The 23,760-nt window shown below is 35.3% G+C and overlaps 1 protein-coding gene across 2 annotated transcripts in view; it reads left to right on the forward strand.

Annotated features, from left to right (window-relative positions):
• Positions 1 to 23,760, forward strand: part of LOC128985785 (eIF-2-alpha kinase GCN2-like) — a 103,648-nt gene that overhangs the window by 54,277 nt on the left and 25,611 nt on the right. The window contains exons 9-13 of one of the 2 annotated variants that reach the window (XM_054405657.1): positions 13,869 to 14,075; positions 19,655 to 19,785; positions 20,750 to 20,779; positions 21,576 to 21,725; positions 22,535 to 22,732. In XM_054405657.1, coding sequence (XP_054261632.1) covers positions 13,869 to 14,075; positions 19,655 to 19,785; positions 20,750 to 20,779; positions 21,576 to 21,725; positions 22,535 to 22,732 — 716 coding nt within the window. The remainder of the gene's footprint in view (positions 1 to 13,868; positions 14,076 to 19,654; positions 19,786 to 20,749; positions 20,780 to 21,575; positions 21,726 to 22,534; positions 22,733 to 23,760) is intronic. The other variant, XM_054405658.1, reaches the window with a different exon arrangement.

A 23,760-nucleotide genomic window follows, 5' to 3' on the forward strand; every position in this document is an offset into this window, starting at 1 on the left:
CTTCCAACAAAACCTTTTGTAACAGGGGGTGAAAAAAAGGTTTCTGGAAGAAAACTTCAAAAAGAAAGAATTACATTAATGGTGTGTTCGAATGGCGCTGGGAGTCATATGTTAAAACTGCTAGCTGTCGGTAAAAGTAAGAACCCCCGGGCATTTAAGAACATCAATATGGATTCCCTTCCAGTTGTTTACATGAATCAAAGCCGAGCTTGGGTAACTCAAGACGTTTTCAATGACTGGTTTTTCAACCATTTTGTCCCAGAGGTAAAACAACACTTAAAGAGTAAAAGTCTGCCTATAAAGGCTCTTTATTGTTAGATAATGCTCCCGGACATCCGGACATGGAGGGATTAAAAGTGAAGACAACTGGTGGTTACATAGAGGCCATGTATTTGCCAAAAAATACAACTGCTCTGATTCAACCAATGGATCAAAATGTTATCAAGACAATGAAGGCACATTATAAGAAGCGCCTACTTATGGATATCATCTGTCAACCTGACGCAGACATCACATCACTTTTGAAAAAATTTAACATCAAGGATGCCATTTTAAATGCAGCATTTGCATGGCAACAAGTCAAACCTGAAACTCTAATTAAGTCATGGAAAAATGTTTGGCCAGAAAACCCACTCCTCCAAAATAACGACGATGGAAATGACAATGGTCAAGATGACAACGGAGTTGTGGAGGACACACTAACACTTTGCGATGATATTAACGTTTCGCAAGAATCTTCAGAAGACCTAAGAAGATGGGTATTAGACGACAACCTGTGTGCTGACCTAACAGATGAAGATATAGTACAGGAAGTCATATCTAATGAACAAGACGACACAATTGAGGAGGCCGTGGAGGCAAAATACACGATCAGCTGTGACGAAGCTATGTTGGCTGCAAACACTTTGATTCGCTGGTGTGAAGAGCGTGGACTTGACTTGAACAACGTGTTAATGTTGAGACACATTCAAGAAAATGCAATGACAGACTGTTTGCGTAAAAAGAAACAAAAGACTATCACAGATTTTTTCAACCTGTAAATGTGTAGGCCTACACCGTAGTTACAGTACAGTAATTACAATGTTGTAATGTATTTAGAAAAAACGGAGCACTAGCCTACATTGTATTTTAGTTTTGATTTATACTGTACTGATTTTTGTATTTTTATATGCAATAAATCTTTCTTTTTTGTAATATGTAATGCCTAAGTTGATTAGTTTATACCTATAACAGTTAAATAGTCTGTGATATGTATTAAAAACTGGTTTTTCTTAACGTATGCAGTTAAATTCAGTGAAATAAAGCTAACCTTTGGTAATCCGACGTTTTTGGTAATCCGACACCCCCCCCGGTCCCGTAACTGTCGGATTATCGAGAGCCAACTGTAAAATGGTATTAAAGAAGAAACTAAAACCAAATGGAGAGCTAGAAAGAAGAAAAGCACGATTGGTAGCAAAAGGATTTGCACAAAAACCAGGCATTGACTACGATGAAACTTTTGCTCCGGTAGCAAAGCTAAGTTCAATAAGACTTATGCTTGGACTTGCTGTTGAAGATGATTTAAGTATTGATCAAATGGACGTTTCAACTGATTTCTAAATGGAGAAATAAAAGAAAAAGTTTACATGGAACTTCCTAACAACTTTGAGAGATACCTCCAAGAAATAATGGTGGATGAGAGTGAAAATGAAGATAAAAAACTATTCAACAAAACAAAGAAAATGATTACTGACTTAAAAAATTCTCAAAACAAAAAGGTTTGTCTACTAAAAAAGGCAGTTTGTGGTTTAAAACAATCAGGAAGACAGTGGTATATGAAGCTTGATGAAAAACTAAAGGAACTGAAATTCATACCATCTCAAGCTGATCCTTGTATATACATTTCAACAGTAGGTGGATGCAAATCAATAATCTCTGCCATCTTGGATCCGCCATTTTGAAATGTGATAAAATTATTTTAAATATGAAGGCGGTGTTGTGACCCATCATTTTGAACTATTTTTTTATTCTGAATTCAATGCCGCAATCCGTTTTTCATTGTCATATTTGATTTTTGAAATATTGACATTTTAAATAAAAATAATTGTAATATTTTATCAAGAAAGCTTGATAACAAAAATGGATAAAATAATTTATCACATTTCAAAATGGCGGATCCAAGATGGCGGCTGAAAAAATACATCCGTCATAACCGAGTAAAAATAGGTCAACAATGAATGGTGGTGTCTAACACTATTAATAATCTAGCACTATTTTGAGATTATGACCTTAGTTTGTAAATGCGCAATGTTATAATGGACTAAAAATAAAGTTATAAAAAGTTCTCATAACTTTACAATGGATCAACATTTTTTAATGTGGATTGCAGCATCGTATTCAGCGTAAAAGTCTTGTTTGAAACGGTGGGTCACAACCCTACCTTTACATTTGAAAAAATAACTTTGTATCAAATATGGCGGATCCAAGATGGCGGCCAAAAATTTAAACCCAGTGAAAACCTTGTTCCAATATTTAAGCCCAGTCACCCTCTATGTGACGCAACCCTACCGTTTTGACTTGGCACGTGACAACCCTTTAAACAAAGAAATTCACAAAATCAACTGTGAATTGAAACAAATGAGACATCTCAATTTAATAAATATTAGTGACTTTAAACGTAAATTTTTCACTGTTCACGGACAACACCTGAATAAGCTTGGGAAGCAGGTGCTAAGCAGAAGAATAGCAGATCTAGCATTAAATCTAAACCGTACAAAAGAATTGGCAGAAATTGAAACTAAAATATTCTTAAAAGTAATGGAGGAAGACATGGATACATACATTGAGAAGAATAGCAGTGACCCAGAAGTTGCATATGCTCACTGTATTTCAGCAGATTTTGATGACCAAAAGAAACACATGAGTCAAGGAGTTGCCACAGTATTTAGAGACAAGTTTGGAAGACCAAGTAAAAAAGACTTTTGTTCAAGAAACTTGACATATCAGAAAACTGTACAGGGAGCCGCTGTGTACAGTCTTGTAACAAAGCCCAAATATTTTCAAAATGCCAACAATTTTTCTGAATATAAAACAAACTATGATCTGGCCTTCTCTCAACTAACTGATGATTTTAAAACTCGTAATTTAAAAACTTTAATTTGCTCAACCATGGGCTGCAACAGAGATCGTGTCACTCCCGCTCATTTTGTCTCAAACGTATTGGAATTTCAAAAACTAACAGGAGCTGCTGTGATCATTGTAACAGGCAAAAGAATATCAAATAAATTTTTAAAAAATGGATTAAAACAATCAACATTCATCAAATATCTTAAACAAACAATCATTGATCAGTACATACAGAGGTGCCAAATACAATACAACCCTGTTGAAAATTCATCATTGTTAACTTCACCAGCACGTAGCAGACCTCAACCCCAGCCGATAACTCCCAACAACCCTACCATCAGCACCAGCAGCCCACCAACAGTTCCAGGTCATCTTTTATTTAGTGAAGTGATAAAAATACCGGAAAGTGTTTTAAAAAAGCAGAGCAGTGAAAGTTTAAATAATAATGTAATAGAAAGTAGCAATAGTGATAAGGACAATCATGTAATAAATCCACTTGATTCCTCTTTAAACTTACTGGACAAGACACCACAAATAAAAAGATAGGACTAATTAAAAATTCAAAATTCAAAATTTTCCACCAAAACATACAACATTTAGAATCAAGAATTGAGCAACTAGAAATAACCATAGATGAATTAAATCCAGATGTAATAATACTAACTGAACATGATTTGAAACCAGATGAAATCACTAGGGTTAACATACAAAATTATCAAATTAATGTATCGTTTTCAAGAAAAAATTCCTCTAAAGGCGGTGTCATGATTGTGTCCAAGATGGGTATTGAAGGGAAACAGGTGGATATTCCCGAATTTTTGTCAAATAGATTTATAGAAGAAAAACAGTTTGAGCTCTGTGCTTATAGTTTTGTTAAATGTAATTTTAGGTTTTTAATAGTTGGTGTCTATAGATCCCCTATTTCAGATTATCAAACTTTTTTGGATAGATTAAGTATTTTTATTGACTTTTTTAACAAGAAATACACACATATCATAATTGGAGGAGACATTAATATAGATGTTTTGAAAAATGATGATAAGCACAAATGCCTAAAATAGGTTCTAAAAAGCCATAATATGAAATATTTGATCACTTTTCCAACAAGAATAACAGAAAATTCCAAAACAGCTATAGACAATTTTTTTATAAAAAATCAAGAAAATTATAACATTTCAATAGAAGGAATAGTATCCTGCTTGTCAGATCATGATGGACAAGTATTATCTTTCAATAATCTAAATTCAAATGACAATACCACAAATAAGATGTTAAAGCAGGAGGTACGTAAGTTTTCTCCAGAAAACATTGCCCATTTCTCAGACCTATTAAAAAATGAAACATGGGAAGAAGTATATTTTGCCCCAGTCGAAGAAAAGTATAGTATTTTCAATGAAATTTTCAGATATTACTTTGAACTAGCATTTCCAAAGAAATTGATAACTAAAAAGAATAAAAATTCAAATTGGATGTCAAATGAAATAAAAACTAAAAGACAAGAAATAATACAACTAACTAATGAATTCAGGCAAAGTAAAAACACAAAATTAAAACCAATACTAAAACAACAAAAAGTAGCATTTAGGAATCATATAAAAAAGGCTAAAACAACTTTTTATGAAGATCAAATATATAAATCATCAAATGTTCAAAAAACTGTTTGGAACATAATAAATTCAGAAGTTGGAAAGAATAATAGATCAATAAGAAAGTTTGTGTTAAATGATGGCTTAAATGATATAACTAATCCTAAGGATGTTTCAAATATGTTTAATAGGTATTTTACAAATGTTGTTAAGAATATAACTACTAGTAATCATATACATTTAAACAAAGAATTAGAAAAGAACTCATTCTTAAGTACATGTTTTAGACTCAATCCTGTAAATGAACATGAGGTGGAAAAAGTCATTAGCAGTTTGAAAAATAAGCTTTCAAGTGGCTATGATGAAGTGCCTACTACAGTATTAAAGGGGGCAAGCCAATACTTAACCAAAGTTTTATGTCACCTGATTAATTCTTCTTTAATTTCTGGTTTGTTTCCGGACCAACTTAAAATAGCCAAAATAATTCCAATCCATAAAAAAGATGATCCTAAAAATGTTTCTAATTATAGACCCGTAGCTCTGCTTCCTTCTGTTTCCAAAATATTTGAGAAAATAGTTTCTGTACAATTAACATCATATCTAGAGCAACATAACTTATTTGATGACTTACAGCACGGTTTCAGGTCAGGAAGATCTGTTATTAGTGCGGCAGTATCCTTCATAGAATCAGTAATAGAGTCAGTTGACGAGGGCAAACATACAACAGGTATATTTATGGACCTTTCAAGAGCATTTGACAGTGTTAATCATCTAATTTTAATAGAAAAATTAAAGAATATTGGCATTTCAAAAACATCTCTAAATTGGATCAATACATTTCTTGTAAATAGGTATCAGTATGTAGAAGTAAAACATTTGTCACCGAATAACAAATCAACAAATATAGTTTCAGACCTGGAACTAGTAAAATATGGTGTCCCACAGGGATCAATATTAGGACCTTTGCTTTTTATAATATATCTCAAGGATATAAATAAGGTTCTGTCTTATAAGAACAACAGTCAGCTTTATCTGTACGCTGATGATTCCAATTTAAAAATAACATCAAACTCAATAGAACAAATGGAAATACAATCTTTTGTAGAGCTAGAAAATTTAAACGATTACTTAAAAAATCATAATTTGTTACTAAATACACTAAAAACTAACTTCATGCAATTTAGAACTGCACAAAATAAAAAAAATGAGAATTTAATTATTATGTCAGATTCACAGATGATTGAGGAGAAGACAAGTACATGCTTCCTTGGTTTAACAGTGGATGCAAATTTAAATTGGAATGATCATGTAGGTAAGGTGTTATCAAAAGTTAACTCTGGTATATATGCTCTTAGGAAAATGTCGTTATACTGTGGATCGGAGACATTACGCCATATCTATTTTTCATACATTCACTCACACATAAGTTTCGGATTGTGTCTTTTTGGAGCAACAGGGAAAATAAATTTAGACAGTATTTTGAAAGAACAAAAAAGAGCCATAAAAATCATTCTTAAACTAAATTATGATCAATCAGCGAAAGAGGAACACTTTGTTAATCTTAAAATTCCCACAGTTTATGGACAATACATCTATGACTGCATACTAATTTCTAAAAATGAGGCAGTAAGTTCTAAATCTTCCATATGCCACAAGTACAACACAAGGCATAAAAATGAAATTATCCCAAATCATCACAGATTAAAATTTTACGAGAAAAAACCAACATATTCGGGAAAGAAATTCTTTATGCATTTACCAAAAAATATAAAGTCTGAAAAGAATATTGAAAAATTTAAGAAGAAACTCAAAGAGTACATAGTAAACAAACCAATATATTCATTAGATGAGTTTTTCCACCTTTGTTCACAAAAGAAATAAAAAATATATTTCAGGACAAATTGTGTTAAAATAGTTAAGGTTCAAACACTGATGTATTTTTAATATAATTTTTTGACACTATTTATATGTACCTATGTGCATGAAATAAATAAAGAATTTTTGATTTGATTTGAATGAAGTACTTGCTACTCTACAATGATCTGACGTGATTCGGAGTTGATATCTTAAGAAATGTATAAAAAAGTAGGGGGGGGGAACTCATTAAAAACTCAACCTGTATAAAACAATTCACAATTATTTTCCTCATAATTTTTTAGTTTTGAACAGCCGCCATTTTGAAATTACTCGATGAAACTTGACCATTTTCAACCCAGGCCGAGATAATGTATTCAAGCACTTGTGTGCCAAATTTCATGAAAATCGGTTCAGGCATTCGGTTGTTATAGCCAATTCATGGGGACCCAGCATCCTCTTACGGCCACCATTTTGATGACGTCATTACGGACGACCGAGGTCCTTAAAAATTGGGGTCTGGGCGGTTTTAGGTTCAGAAACTTGTATACTATAACCACCTAAAATTGCAGCCTCTCTGCCAGAACTGAAATATTCTGCCACTATATGCAGCTATACGACCCCACTATTATTCTTTCATTAACTTTAATTTCACCAACACAAACATTCAAACAAATGTAATAAATAAAATGTTTTAATTATTTAGTTAGTTGTTATATTTACATGTTTATCCCTTTGTGAAATAAAATGGTAATGTTAATTTATAACTGATAATGTGTTGCTGAAATATTTACAATGGATAACCTAACCTAAATACGGTAAGTGGGTAGAAATATTCTTTGTTACCACTATTTACAAAATAACTATTAGAAACATTATTACATTAGTAATTTATAGAACACTAGTGTACCTGTTGCTCAAATTCGAGCAATTGCGAAGCATTACAGGCGACTCAAAGATTATGGAAATACTCACGATATACACAACAGTTAGATATAATCAAAATCGTTTGTAAATAGCTTATCTTTTTTCAAAAAGCTGATCTTGTTTTTAAGTGTTTCTACAAATTGTTCCCTCTCATAGCAGCATTAGGTTGTCTATAATAACGATTATAAATGAAAAAAAACATTATTTCTTTTCTTCTACTTGGTTGTGTTCTATGACTTTTTCTATGTTTCCATTGTTTGCAAATCGGTTATTTCAATGATTGCTCAAGAAATGTAGCTTATTGTTAATTCAGTTTTATTTTTAGCCTATATCAAATTGTCCAGGATTTCTCGCTTTTTTCCATTGTAATAATTTCACCAACCCAAGTTTCGTCTACAGATGCAATACGCCAAAGAATATCAAGAGTTAGTGATATTAGGATTTTCCACTGATTTGGTAATAGAACATTATATTGCAAAACATGACATGATGCAGAAGAAAATCCAATTTAAAATCAGAAAAACCCATTGCAAATACTGTAGGCTACTTCATTTTGACAAATTCAATAAATCACAATTTAAATATTAACAGCTGTTTCATTAAATAGTAGGGTAGAATTATGCATATGGTCGTAATGTAAACAAATCTGAAGAGGCAACTTTAAAGGCTTCTGGGGCAGAGCCCCATGGGAATTTACCTCGTTCCTCTTTTGATGGTTCATCTACAGACCAAGACCTTTCTTTAGAGACCCCTACCAAGTTTCTACGCCCAGCCGTTCTCTCAAATTAGCTGTGACAAAAACCCCGTTTTCCTCCATAAGAATAACATGGGATGGGAATTTAAAGGCCACTGGGGCAGAGCCCCAAGGGAATTCACCATGTTTCTCTTTTGATGGCTCATCTACAGACCAAGACCTTTCTTTAGACACCTCTACCGAGTTTCTACACCCAGCCGTTCTCTCAAAATAGCTATGACAAAGAAAAACAGTTTCAAATTAATATATAGATTAAGCAATATTTAAAACATGAAAATGTGAAATAGGCCTACTGTTATGTATGCTGAAATACTGTTCTGTAATTTAATTCAATCAGATGTTTTCATAAAAACAATGTTTGTTTACTTGTTACTTTTGTTATAAATGTTTGACAATAAAAGATTCTTCATTCACATATTTTATTCTATTTTAAATGTAATAACGTTACATAATGGCGCTGCACGGACATGAGGAATATGACAATGACGACACATCATCTACATTAACAGTGGAACAACCTACTACACAGACTCATTTCAAGTTCGAGAAGTTTGATGCTACCAAAGAAACATGGAAGTACTACTACCAAAGGTTTGAGTTGGAAATAATTGTTTGTGGATTACAACACAATCAAGAAGCTAAAAGAATTTTACTTCTGAAATGGATTGGTGCTGAACATTATAGAATTGTGGTTGATAACTTTTATCCAACACCTATTTTAACAGTAGACTACGAGGAAATTGTTGAGTTTATTTCGAATTTCTATAAACCAAAAGTGGTTGATAACTTTTATCCAACACCTACGAGGAAATTGTTGAGTTTATTTCGAATTTCTATAAACCAAAAACATCCTATTTGGCCGAAAGACTAAAATTTGGAAAAATCGTGAAGAACAAAGATCAATCTATACGCATATTTGTAAACAATTTGAGAGCTGGTACCACGGAATGTGAGTTTAAAGATACACTTGACGAAAGACTGCGAGACCAGTTCTTATTGGGCTTAAATGATCCTAAAATGCAAGAAGAGCTCATCAGAAAACATCCTGAGGAAAAAGCAAGACTTGTCGACATCGTTAAAGACGCCTACCTCATGGAAATGGCACATTCTCAACAACAACAAATAAAAACACTTGGGACATTTTCATGTGACGCACAGGTAAATAAGGTAGGGGCTACACGAACTACTAACAAAAGGGACAGTACTAGAATCAACTTGAATCCTGAGTCACAGTGTTTGAGTTGTGGGTTAGCAAAACATAAAACAGGTGAGTATTGCAAGGCAATGAATATTCAATGTAGAGCTTGTGGGAAAATGGGGCATTTTGAACGAGTTTGTCTGAAATCCAATAATGTCGTCATTGAGAAAAATCTTTCAAGACGTTATGTCAAACAAATTGATAAGTTTGCTGGAATGAGTGATTATAGTGGAAATGTAGACTTTTTCCGTCAAAATAATGACGGATGTCCTGACATATCTGATGAGCTAGAAGCTGAGCTTCCCGGTTTGGTAAAGAACATAAGTCAAATTAATAATGTAGAGAAATTTTGTTACGTTGTTCATTTAACAATAAATAGGGTTCCAATAACGATGGAATATGACACTGCTGCTGCAAGAACTATAATTAGTAAATCTACGTGGAAACAAATTGGTAAACCGGCACTGACTCCTACGGAGGAGCTGGGTGCTTATCTGTCATTTAGGATACCTATGCTCGGCGAGACTAAGGTCGCTGTTTCGTTAGGTTCAACTACTTTGCAATTAAGTGTTGCTGTCACTGACATTGTTTCAGGGACACCTTTGTTTGGTAAAGATTGGATTGTAGCATTTAATCTAGATCCTAACTGTGAACATGTATGTAAGCAAAATTCTTATAGCGTCAATCATATTAACACGGACATTATAGACCAAGAGGGGGAGAAACGTAAGATATATAAAGAATTCAAAGACATAATTACCAATAACCTAGGAACAGTGAAAAATTTCAAAGCTAAGGTTAGAGTAGCTAATGATGTACAATTGCCAATACACAAACCGAGACCTGTTCCGTTCGCATTACACAGTGCAACTAGCAAGGAACTAGATCGTTTAGTGTCCTCAGGGGTCTTAGAACCTGTGGATCCGGCTACGACTCCGATCCTTTGTGCTTCTCCTTTAGTTGTTGTACCGAAGTCTAATGGTGAGGTACGATTATGTGCAGATTTCAAGGTATCAATCAACCCTCATTTAATCGATGACGAATACTGCATCCCTACGTTTGAAGAAACAGTGCTTAAGTTGAACGGTTCAAAATTCTTTTCAGTTATTGATTTGAAGGATGCGTATCTACAGATTCCAGTGGACGAAGAATCAAAAAAATATCTAGTGGTAGCGACACATAAAGGATATTTTACCTTCAATCGATTACCTTTTGGCATTAAGACTGCACCTAAGATTTTTCAAAAGCTGATGGACCAATTATTAGTTGGTACCGATGATTGTGCGTGGTATTTTGACGACATATGTGTGGGCGGTAGAAGTGGACCAGAACACATTGATAGGCTCAAAACAGTTTTAAATATATTGAGGAGAGCAGGACTATGCACGCGTGAAGATAAACTACAGCTTTTCAAACAAGATCGTGTAGAAGCTATCAAGAAACAACCCCCACCAAAGAACGTTTCTGAGCTTAGATCATTTCTTGGATCTGTGAATTACTATTCAAGATTTATTCCAAATTTGCAATCTCTTTGTTTTCCTTTACATAGACTTTTGCACAAGAACTCAACTTGGGCCTGGAATAGTGACTGTGAGGACGCATTCAACCATATTAAGAGCAACATTTCAAACAATATGGTACTTGTACATTATGATCCTAAACTTCCACTTATCCTTGCAACAGATGCTTGCAATATTGGATTAGGAGCAGTTCTCCTTCATCGTTGTCCTGATGGCAGTCAGAAACCAATTGCAGCCGCTTCAAGAACATTAAATTCAGCAGAACAGAACCATTCTTCTATAGATAAGGAAGCACTGGCCATTATCTTTGGTGTTGAGAAATTCTACAAATATCTCTATGGTAGACATTTCACTCTTTTGTGTGATCATAAACCACTTGAACGAATCTTTGGGGCAAAGCAGCCTATACCTAAACATGCCGCTTCCAGACTTGCAAGATGGGCTATTATCCTCAGTGGATACGACTACGATATAAACTACAGGGCTGGAAAAGATAATGTTCTGGCAGATTGTATAAGTAGATTACCTTTAGAAGGAGGAACAAATATTGATACGTATCAGACGCTTGGTGAAGTAAACCAAGTAAGATCTATGAGAATTGAAGATTTGCCACTTAGAAAACGTACGATTCAAGATAACACTCACAGAGATGATGAACTGAAACACATTATATCCTATTGTGTCAGGGGATGGCCCGATCGAAGTTCAATTCCGGACAATTTGAAGATATTCTATGTCAAGAGACATGAACTATCTTATGAAGAGGGGATTTTATTGTGGCAAGAAAGAATATTAATTCCCAAGTCCCTTAGAGGAGACGTTCTTAGTTATCTCCACGTTTCACACCCAGGAATAGTTGCCATGCGCTCTTTGGCGAAGTTGTATGTGTACTGGCCAAAAATAGATGATGACATTGAAAACTTAGTGAAAACTTGTACAAGATGCCAAACATTCAGGAAAAATGATGTGAAAACGCCACTCAATTCATGGAATATACCGGAAAATGCTTGGGAAAGATTACATATTGATTTCAAAGGACCTTTTGACGGATACATGTGGTTAGTGGTAATAGACGCATATTCTCGATGGTTGGAAATATTTCCAATGAAAAACGCTACAAGCAACACTGTGATAAGACGACTTCGTGAACTTTTCTGTAGATATGGACTTGTGAAACAAATTGTTACTGACAATGGAAATCAGTTTGTCTCAGAAGAATTTAGAGAGTTTTGCCGCAATAATAACGTGATTCACATCAGAACTACTCCTTACCACAGTCGTTCCAATGGTTGTGTTGAACGAGTAATTCAGACGTTTCAAAACAAGTATCTCATGATTGACATAAATGATCACGAGCAAAGACTCCATACACTTTTGTTCTCATACAGGACAACTCCACATTCATCGACTGGACGGACACCAGCTGAACTTTTCCTGAAAAGAAACCCAAGAACTTTGATTGACACCCTAAGACCGGACGTGAAGGAAAAGATGAAACAGTCGTCAGAACGCCAAGAGTTTTATCATGATATCCACTCTAAACGTAAAGACTTCAATGCAGGTGATAAAGTTTGGGTGAAACGGAATCAAAATGAAAATTGGAGAGAAGGGGTAGTGTTAAGGAAAACAGCACCATTGTCATACAGAGTGAACATTGATGACAAAGAACACAGGCAGCATGCCGACCATTTAAGAACACGTCAACAAATACAGCCTGCACAACAATCTGTAACACAACAAACTTCAACACGCCAACAAATACGGCCTTTACAACTATCTTTTCAACAACAACTAACTTCACCTTCATCTGGTACTACAAACCAGAGAAAATCAAGTCGGAATATAAGAAAGCCAATGTACATTTAAAGAAGGAAGGGGGAAATGTTATGTATGCTGAAATACTGTTCTGTAATTTAATTCAATCAGATGTTTTCATAAAAACAATGTTTGTTTACTTGTTACTTTTGTTATAAATGTTTGACAATAAAAGATTCTTCATTCATATATTTTATTCTATTTTAAATGTAATAACGTTACACCTACTTTTATTAAAATTTATCTAACAAAAAACCTAACCTAGCCTAGGCATCATAGCCTAAATGGTTAAATTAAATTGAAACATTACATTTTACACAAGAAAAATGTTTAGGCACGAGCCGCAGGCGAGTGTGGAAAGTTTCTCAAGTGCATCAAAGTTAGTTTGCACTCGCATTACACATCATATTTTTCCTACAGTTTCTATCAAGCATATAAATAATTAGTCTTACAAACACTGTAAAATACGTTTTTAGGTTGGGTTAAATCCAAACATTGGACGGAATGGGAAACACTGCACCAGCTGATCGCAGTCGTAATACCTTTAAGTGTTGCCAACTTATTTTCAAGCCTACTTGTATTACGTGCCTAATAAAAGCACACTGTTTTCTGATGTTTGGTTGAAATACTGGTGTGGGGAAAAAAAGAAAAACTGTGCAGCAAAAGTAAAAAGGGTACACTTCCATATCTGTTGGCACAAACAACCGTATGAAATATCGATCAATGTAGGCGTATAGATTAATACAATAGATCGTTTGGTTAGTTAGGTAAGATTAGCATAACCTAACTAACCAAACGATATATCGAATTAAACAATCGAATAATCTATATTACTCATTCGGTTGTTTGTGCCAACAGATATGGAAGTGTACCCAGTAAAAAGTGTGCAGCAAAAGTAAGTAGATGCAGCACTTAGCAACTTTCTGTGCTATAATAAGTACAAGGAAGGCCACTTTGTCAGGTGCCTGTAGGAAAATAAATGTTTAAAAATTTTTTTGTGTATTTATTTTAAAATTAGCTCTACAACCAGCTGAAATCCCTCAGCAAAATATGATCCATGCACAGTAACATTCACTTCCTAACACAAATTATTGATTAATGGCTTTTAGGTTCGCAACAAACTCGATCGCTGTCTGTATGCAATCAAGAGGATACAGTTAAATCCAATGAACAAACTTCTTTATAAAAAAATAACAAGAGAAGTCAAGCTGTTATCAAGGCTGAACCATGAAAATGTTGTGCGTTATTTCAACTCTTGGATTGAAACCTCGGTTCAAAGTGACGACTCCTCACAAACATCTTCTTCTCCTGATAAGGTAACACCACTAACACGTAATATGCATCATTAGTCCAAGCATTAACAAGTGGAGAATATCAGTAGTCCACAGTTATAAACAATATACAGATCTTTTTTAAATGCTTTTACGCTTAGGGGTAGCGAACGAGCTCCAACCTAAAGGTGAGTGAGCGTAGCGAACAAACTTCAACCAGGATGTGATTGAGCCATGCGAACGAGATCATCTTGAAAATTAAGAAGTTAAACGGGGCAAAGCACGCGGGTTACAGCTAGTGATTTATATATGTATTTAAAGCTAAAATTCTCAAGTTTTATTAGAAACTTAGTATAACTTGATATGAGCCCATTAGTTGCCTGGCATAAAGCTAAACAAAATTTGACCTCGTCCCAGGTTTTGGTCAGTTCTTCAGGGTATCTTGCACCAACACATGCGACTATTCTCTGTCAGAGGTGATTCAGATCCCGAATCTGCACCAAGTGGTCATAATTCTTCACTACCCCCCCCCCCCCTCCCCAAAAGAGAAAGCCCAGAGGAGTCATATCTGGTCTCCTAGGAGGCCTTTGTATGGGCCCTTCCGTGTCAATCCACATATCTAGCGCTTCTCGCACCTGCAAACTGTAGTGTGGTGACACTCCATCATGTTGAAAATAGACAGGGCCATTCTCCATTTCAACGTCATCCAACTGTGGGAAAACGTACTCCTCTAGCATGTCATAATAAATGTCACCGTTTATATCCCCTGAAGTACTGACCAAAACCTGGGAAGGGGTCAAATTTCCCTTAGATTTATGCCGGGCTCAAGTTAGGATTTAATGTTGCTCATATCGAGCTATACTACATTTCTAATAACACTTAAAAAATTTAGCATTAAATCTAATATATAAAATTCTCGTGTCACAGTGTTTGTCTGCAAACTCCTCCGGAACGACTTCACCGATCGTTATGAAATTTGGTGTGTAAATTCTGTAGGTATGCGAATCGGACGTAAACTATTTCCCGTTTCGAAATTCTTAAAAGGGGCCGCCCCAGTGGCTCTGGAGTTTCCCATGTTAACCTTATGAGAAATGGAATTAATGAATCTTAACAGCTGTTTCAATTAAACAAGTTGGTTCTGTTCTATGATGTTCAATAGCATTAAAGTTACAAGGATTACCAACAGGGTGCAGCACTATTATTTCTTTTACATTTATGACAACAGCTAATTTGCAACCAAAAGGTGAGTGAGCGTAGCGAACGAACTTCAACCTGGAGGCGAGTTAGCGTAGCGAACGAGCTAACCTGAAGGCAAGTGAGCGCAGCGAACGAGCTCCAACCCAAAGGTGAGTGAGCGAAGCGAACGAACTTCAACCTGGAGGCGAGTTAGCGTAGCGAACGAGCTAACCTGAAGGCAAGTGAGCGCAGCGAACGAGCTCCAACCTAAAGGTGAGTGAGCGTAGCGAGCGAGCTCCAACCCAAAGGTGAGTGAGCGTAGCGAACGAACTTCAACCAGGACGTGATTGAGCGATGCGAACGAGATCATCTTGATTCAACCTGGAGGCGAGTTAGCGTAGCGAACGAGCTAACCTGAAGGCAAGTGAGCGCAGCGAACGAGCTCCAACCTAAAGGTGAGTGAGCGTAGCGAACGAGCTCCAACCCAAAGGTGAGTGAGCGTAGCGAACGAACTTCAACCAGGACGTGATTGAGCGATGCGAACGAGATCATCTTGAAAATTAAACGTAACGGTACTTTCTTTCCATCGGTCTGTCTTAGGGGAAACCTATAACTTAGGCGATACGAAGTTCGCCGGGTCAGCTAGTCTCTATATATAAATGCAAAATTCCGATCAACGCACAGGCCAAACCATACCACCTAGGAGCATGAAATTTTCCATACATATTCCTCTCATAGCGTAGGCAGACAATAAGAAGCGATTTTACAAAATTCCCAACAGGCCCACAGAAGGTCAAAGTTAGCATGGAGTTTGTATAGGAAGAATAATTTGTTTTGAGTTTTTGTTTACAATTTATTTGTCTGCAATTTATTTAATCATCAGCAGTTAGAATAAAAAAATAAATTTAACTTACTAAGGTTATTTCCAACCATATAAACATCATAGTTATGTGCCAGTGAAATTAACCTAATTAATTGTGGGCGTGGCATTTTAGTTTTATCAATTTCTAATAAGTGTGATTAGTGTTGAAGAAAGTATGAATTGAACTTAGTTTTTATTGCATTTGAATTTTTAAGAACTTATGATATTGGTCTGTTAATATTTTTGTAGTTGTGTAAACTTTCTGATAGTACTTACACTGAGGTTTTAAATGTTTATGGCGGGTTCGTTCCACACAATGTCATTCACATCACAGGAGACTGTGCGTGTTTATTTACTTCAATTTATTTACTTAATTCAAGGGAATACTTCTATGAAATGTCTAAGCTATTTACCTTTTGTTGGGTTGTGTGAGCTGGTTGACAAATAATCACATTTGTTTTCGAGGTTTATCGAAATGGTGAATTATATGTCAAGTTTGGTGATGAACGTATTACCTTGAAAAGACTCAGATTTACACAATCCCTGTCTAGCGGGCACTTCCACGTTTATCTTCACAAAAATGTAATTGAGGCCATAGTGATCACCGGATGTGCCTGAGGGGAATCATTTTTTATACTGCGACTTCCCCTGGTTCCTACGGACTACCCGTTTAAAGGTTGCAATTCCCTTTGAAAGTGTACTTCGCCCTCACCATCAACAAAGCTCAGGGACAGTCACTTAAGATCGCAGGATTAGACTTGAGAGAGGATTGTTTTTCTCATGGACACTTTTATGTTGCATATTCACGGGTCAGCTCAGCCACGAATCTGGTGATGCTAGCACCTTCTGAGAAAACAAAAAAATGTTTTATACAAAGATATTCTGTAAATAATCAAAAATAGTACGAATAACGAACACATGGGTGGGTTAACTGCTGTTTTGATCATTATCCTAAAATGAAATATCTATCTATAATATTAAAACGAAACAGTGTTTTTTTATTTCACGATTCTGAATCAACCACTCGACGGATTTTCATGATTTTTGTGTTGAAAGAAAGATAATTTTGAGAACTAGGGAATGTCGAAGCCATAAATTTAGTTTAGGGTCCCAGTTTTTTAGAAATTAAGTTTTAATTTTTAAAAAGTCTAGCAGCCGACGCTAAGATTCTAAACTAGCTTTTGGCATAAAATAATTTGCTTAACATAACAGCTGTAAACATTCAGCTTTTGTGTCACAAATTCAGTATTTGGATAAAAATGTAAAGACATACTTAGGGTTGACTTATTTATACTATGTGTAATGCAAATCATTGATACGTTCAATTCTTCTGTAAGAGGATGACAGATTAATTAAATTATACATAATTAAACATTAATTATTAATTATTAATTATACATTTAGTAAAATACTAGGATGTTCAAATTATTTTTTAAAGCAATCTTTGTAATCTTCGATTTGCTTTAGAGCAATATAATTTGTTTTAACTAACAGCTGGTTATATATAAACTATGGAACTATGAGGTTTTTTTATTTACTCTTATTTTGTCATTGATTATAGGAAATAAGTAAGATTAGTAGAGATAATTAGACCACAGCTTAAAATAGTTTAGACCAAAATTAATTAAACTACAGTACAAATCGAGGCTCTGTACACGAGTCTTAATAAAAAAGGATAAATGCAAATTATTTTACTATTGCACTTTTCGAGGAAAGAATAGAAAAATAACAATGTTTATATGTTTTAATTCTTCATGGTAGCTTTTTGTTTACAATTAATGTTTGTCTGCTTTAACTTTGTTTGGATTAGGCCTGGAAATATTGATGTCATCAAAAGAAGATCAAGAATAATCCGGAATCACGATTTTAAATTACCACCACAACCTCAGCCGAGTTTTATACAAAGATTGAACACAACGTCAACATTGACCTAGGATACTGCAATTAGACAAACCATCCTTTTATGAAATTGTGTTCAGTGTGGTTACGTTTGGGGGTGCCTATCAGCGCCCCCAAACGTGAAAATAACACTTTTATTTAAACTATGAATATATTGTAGTTTAAATTAACTAATATGGGAAATTACGATGTACACTTATTCAATGAGGGTGGGTAATTATTAAGGATAGAACTGATGACGGTATGGATAATAAACATTGACAATTACGTCATTAGCTTTACTAGCGTGTTTACTTTTTATATTCCTGCTACATGTGACCAGTTCTTTTAGTAATCGTGAGTTCTTTTTTTTCAAATGAATGTTATTTGAACCAAACAGCTGTTTCAAAACAAACTGTTATTATTTTTACTTTTCTTTGTTTACACTTATTTATTTAGCAATTAATGCAGTGAAATTGATATAAAGGATAGGTGTGACGATTTATGTGTACTGTGAATTTTATTGGATATTATCGTTTTATTTTAGGTCGTTTCTATTCAGACCTACTGGAAATTGTGTATAGTAGTTGTAATGTGGTGATAATAATTATGGAAGAGGCAGGTATGCTAGGGAAGGTGGTATCGTTGACTAGGTCTATACACTTCTCAATTGACTATTACTCTCTCTACTGTAGGCTACTTATAATCAGTGTGCGTCTGTGCGAATCGGCTGCAAATCTCACTTCAACGCTTTTCACATAGTAAAAATTGCAGAATTGCTGTTTTATTGTTAAATTATCGGATTTAAAATGCATATCGGATAGGCCTGTGATGGAAGAAAAACATATTTGGTCACACAACATTTGTTTACAAGATGATTTTTCACATTAAAACTGCAAGAAACTTGTCTTTATATTATGTGTAAACTAGCCCATCTGAATTGTACACGGTTTTAACTGACTACTGAATTCCTGTACGTAGGACGGGCTAACACCTCGTAAAAATTAAAATAATTTATTGTTTATTTTATGTGATTTATTTGATCTTAATCTGGCACTTAAACACTAATTTACTAAACATTTTAACCAATTTGAAATTTTCCGTAGCGAAGCACTGGTTTTCCGCTAGTATATATATATAAAACATTAAACATAGTCCCTTATTTGCTACCAATATTTGCCTTTAAAATGTTTCAGTTCTTTTGTGGACATCCTGTATTACTTCTTAACTTTGGTAATCCACTGCTTTGTATTAAAGTGGAATAATTGTATAACTTGCTACAATGCTGGCGTAATATGAAAATAAACTAATTGTAATGTTACTCTAGGTTTGTTGTTTTTTTTTTTGCTTAAATGTCGACTTAACACTTTGCTTATAGATGTAACAACAAATTGGCATAGACCACAGCCAACATAAAGAGATGGAAAAATAGTAAGTAACTCATACCTTGTGTTTAATAATGGGGAACAAGAAGGGCAGCGCAGCGTCACCATTTCACCTACACAAATCTACCCATCTGTACAACAATAACAAAGAAAGTTGTGATAGGTTGTCTTTTGTAACTGAACAGAATTCAAAACCTGGAAAAATACCAAAACTTGATATGGCATGGTTTTTTAAATGATTTATTATGAAGATATGTTACAGCTCAGATGACTATGGAAGGATTGAGATGATCTAATGATGAGTGAGTGTTGTTGTAATGTAGGTTGAGAAGTTGGACTGTAAGGTTGTGGAGATGTTGCCAATCAAGGAGGTGAGTGTGGAGTGGGACTTGTCCAAGGCCTGTAGTGAGAGCTCCGAAGACAGCTCTGATGACAATTGTTGGATAACATTTTTGTAAGTGGCCTTGAAGTTAAAAGAAAATGTTAATTAATAGGATTAGCAATTACAAACATTGCATACATTTTCTTTTGAATAGTTCATGACCAGTTATTTTTTATAAAAAATAATCATAATTTAATTTATTCGGGTTGATATGCAACAATAGCAGTGGTTTTAGGGATCTTTAGCAGTTGTGATTGAGAAAAGGTTGTTGGAACTAGTAGAAGGGCATTTTCTGACCAAGATAACCAGGAGTTGTGCATGAATTTTAATGACAGAAATAAGTCTGTGTATGTGGACGTTGCAGGGAAACATTTCATATTCACCAACAGCCTCAGGCTAAGTGTCCATTCATTAACAGACACTAATGGTGTCAAGTAAATTAAGATTAGGAATGATCATTTATGTTGCTATAAAAAGTTTACAATGTTGCTGTGACCACACTGTTAGAGGATTGTAAACATCCTTGTTTTAAGTTCAAAGAGACAAGAATCAAGGTTAGTTTTGAGAAGTCTAGATATAAAACTTTTCTAATAGGAAAAGGTAAACCAGTAAAACACTGTAAACAGTTTCATCAACAAAAGTACTCTCCTTTTACCGTGAAATCAGAACAATCAAGAGTACTTGTGCGTTACTAACAGACCTTTTTCAACATTACTTCAATCCAGGCAATGTTGACTATGACCATTAATCCCGTTGACTCCTCCTGGAGCATAGGGCCTCGACTGTTCCTCTCCATCAGACCCTGTTGGTTGTTGATCCCTTCCCAGGATTTTCCTTTCTCCTTCAACTCCTCAACCAACGTCCTTTTCCAAGTTTCTGGATCTCCCACTCTCCTGCTTCCAGGGGGTTCCTCTCCAATGCCTATTTAGCTCTTTATGTTGACTATAGTTTTGTAATTTTATTTAACACTGTATCATGCAAGTGACATTGAAGTGTTAGCACACAAAAGTTAAGGTTAATTCTGTTTTACTTGTAGGTCTGATCTATATGAGATGTCTTATTCAAGGTAAGGTTTATTTTGAGCCTTCACCAATTTGCAACTATATTCATCTGGGTTAAACCAAAGATTTTAAAGGAGCACCATAAGGGTGGAAGTAAAAATGGAAAAGAGTATTAAGAATTTTAAATGAACTAAATAATCAACTTCTTCAGTATAATTCCCCATCATATTTCCATATACATTGTTCTTAAACTGAGAAATTTGCAAAGGAATATTTTTTTTGTACTGGCCTAACATTACTATATCTTCACCGCCACTGTCCTTAAGACTAGGGGTTCTAGTTTTGGAGCTGATGACATTAGTTCAGGTTCAATTAGTTCTAGATTGCGCTGGGTTGGTTTCTATATTCTTTCATGCTGTAAAATGTGTGGTCAGTTAGAAAGAAAGCTTTTCTAATCTGGTTTGAGCCTAGTGTTGCTTTTACTGATAGTGGGAGGAAGTTGAAGAATTTGCAGTCTGACATTTGTAATAGATTAAATTTTCAAATTTAGTGTACCTAAGGGTTTAGGTACTTAAAGATGTGTCTATGTAAGTAAAAGCCCGCTATGCCCAGCATTGGTCTAAAGGATTTTTAATTGTTGTTTTAAGCCATATTACGCGTGTTTGGCAAAGTTGGGAGTGATTGAATGTGCCGGAGGCGATTGGCAAACTAAGATAAGAAAATGGCCAAAAAATGGAATGGGTCACACTGGTCAACAATTTTCTTTGAACACAATAAGCAGTATTTTGCTTGTCTTGCTATTACTTTCAATAATTTTGCCTAAGTGCCAGATTAGCGTATACTGTACTTTGTGTGGTACAGGCCAGGCTCCAGTGATGAGACCAGCACTAGAGACACTGAGATACCAGAGTCAGATATTACTACCAGAGAGAGTGCTACAGAGAGTGTCACCAGCTCTACCCATCAGTTTATGTACATTCAGATGGAGTTCTGCGAGAAATCAACTCTTAGGTAAGATAAATCATTTACAGAATTAGCTTTGACATCATCTTTGGCTTAGTAGAACATTCAATGTCTTCTTTTAATCATAGTTATTCACCAATTATAATCATATAAATTTTCGGTTAAGTACCTTTATACAAAATTTAAGGAGTGGTTAGTGAGATCTGGTTTGCTATGTTTGTATTAAGTTCTAGACTTAGTGTAAGATTGACAAAGCTACAAAATAAACTTGACAATGCTTATCACATTGCATGCGTGTCCGAGCGTGCCTTCATCGGAGAAAGGCAGAGCAATGCTAGCTTCTATCTGTGTGTGCTAGCTTCTAATACATTGTACTAGCTTGCTTTATTTTGTGGTTTTTTGGTATTTTTTGCTGGTGTATCTGGGTCTTTTGCCCTAACTTTGTCCTTGCATTTGGCAGTACTGAGGGTCTGCTAGCAATATTGTTTAGTACTGCTGTCTGTCGGTTTCTTGTAGAACTACATCCACAAACACTGGAATGATTGGAATGCAGTACATGCTATAACATGCTGTGGCTCTTCTATTGGATGAAACAGAATCTAAACAGTTTTGTGCACACATCCACACAGCACATTGGCTGTTCCCACTTTGGCCATTATGCTACAGTAGCCAATGTGTTAAGCTGCAATCTCAAAACTGGAAATAACAGATATTTTTTACTTTCATTAAGGCTGCACCTGATTAAACTGTCTATTAAATTTCAGTAATGTAGTATCAAACTGCACTCCTTGCCAAAAACACTGAGGAGTGATAACATATTTCATATAACAAACCTTTTTGTATATTGTATTTTTCAGGACGGCTATTGACAACGGATTGTATAAAGATGAGAAGCGTGTTTGGCGGTTGCTCAGAGAGATTGTGGAAGGCCTAAGTCACATTCACCAACAGGGCATTATTCATCGAGATCTAAAACCCGTGAATGTCTTCATCGATAGTGAAGATCACGTAAAAATTGGAGACTTTGGCTTGGCTACTACTACTATCCTTCATAAGTTAGTTTGTATACATCAACTAATAGAATATGAATAAAATAAAATACATCAGAATAAAATCACTGTCGGCGATATCGGGCCCGCAGGGCCTGCGGTGCGGGGGGGGGGGGGCCCGCAAGCTAGGGGGGCCCGTGAGCCTTGACCGGGATTTTTCAACAAATTTTACCGGGATACGGGCCCGCGATTGTGCGACAGGCTCAGCCACACTAGCCCCCTATCATGACAATATTTATATGAGAATTACCACGCGTTTTTTTATGACGAAAATTTGTTCAAACCAGTAAGAGCACTAGGACAAGTAGTTTACAACAGCTAAACTGACACTATTACTTTAGCGATCGATATAAATTCTCTACCAACCTGTAAAAGAATTGTCATCAGTCATGCAGGTTGCCTCAACTGTTCTCGTGGACTGTGTGAAGGCGCTATAATAGGGCCGTATTTATAACCAATGTGGCCTCCGGCCTAGGAGGATAGGACATTAATGTTAATCCTCCTAGCCCCCGGCTGTCACACCAGAGAGGGCCCTCTAATCTGATTCAAATAAATGAACTTGGCAATTGTTTTACAATCTAATCGGCAAATTAACCTGGGTAGCTAGGGCACTAGCTAATAAATAATTCCATTCTTTCATTGAAGCTAAAGGAGGATTTTCATTTCATTTCATTTTTTACTATTAGGAGGCTGCCCTTTAGATTTGTTTACTTCGCACCTTAGATTTGTTCACTTCGAGTCAGGTTGAAAATGTTACTTACCTATAAGCCTCAGGCCAAATCAGATCGGTTCAGAATCGGTTTGCTTTGAAAACGGTTGATTTTTATAATATAATGTCGATTTTCGAGCCAAGCAGAGCCTGGCTTACAAGCTTGAGAGATTAAGCACAAGTAAGAAAATCAAGCTTGAGCCGATTTTCTCAATACTCAATACAATAATGCCCAATTAAAAGTAAAAACTTTTATGTCCGCGAGGATTACACTCACGAAATTGAAAGATTAGGCCTACGCTTTTGCCGCGATCGCGGATATCGA

The sequence above is a fragment of the Macrosteles quadrilineatus genome, unplaced genomic scaffold (assembly GCF_028750875.1).
Source record: "Macrosteles quadrilineatus isolate MER2022 unplaced genomic scaffold, UCM_ALF_1.0 Scaffold_2__2_contigs__length_208266976, whole genome shotgun sequence".
NCBI classification, from domain to species: Eukaryota; Metazoa; Arthropoda; class Insecta; order Hemiptera; family Cicadellidae; genus Macrosteles; species Macrosteles quadrilineatus.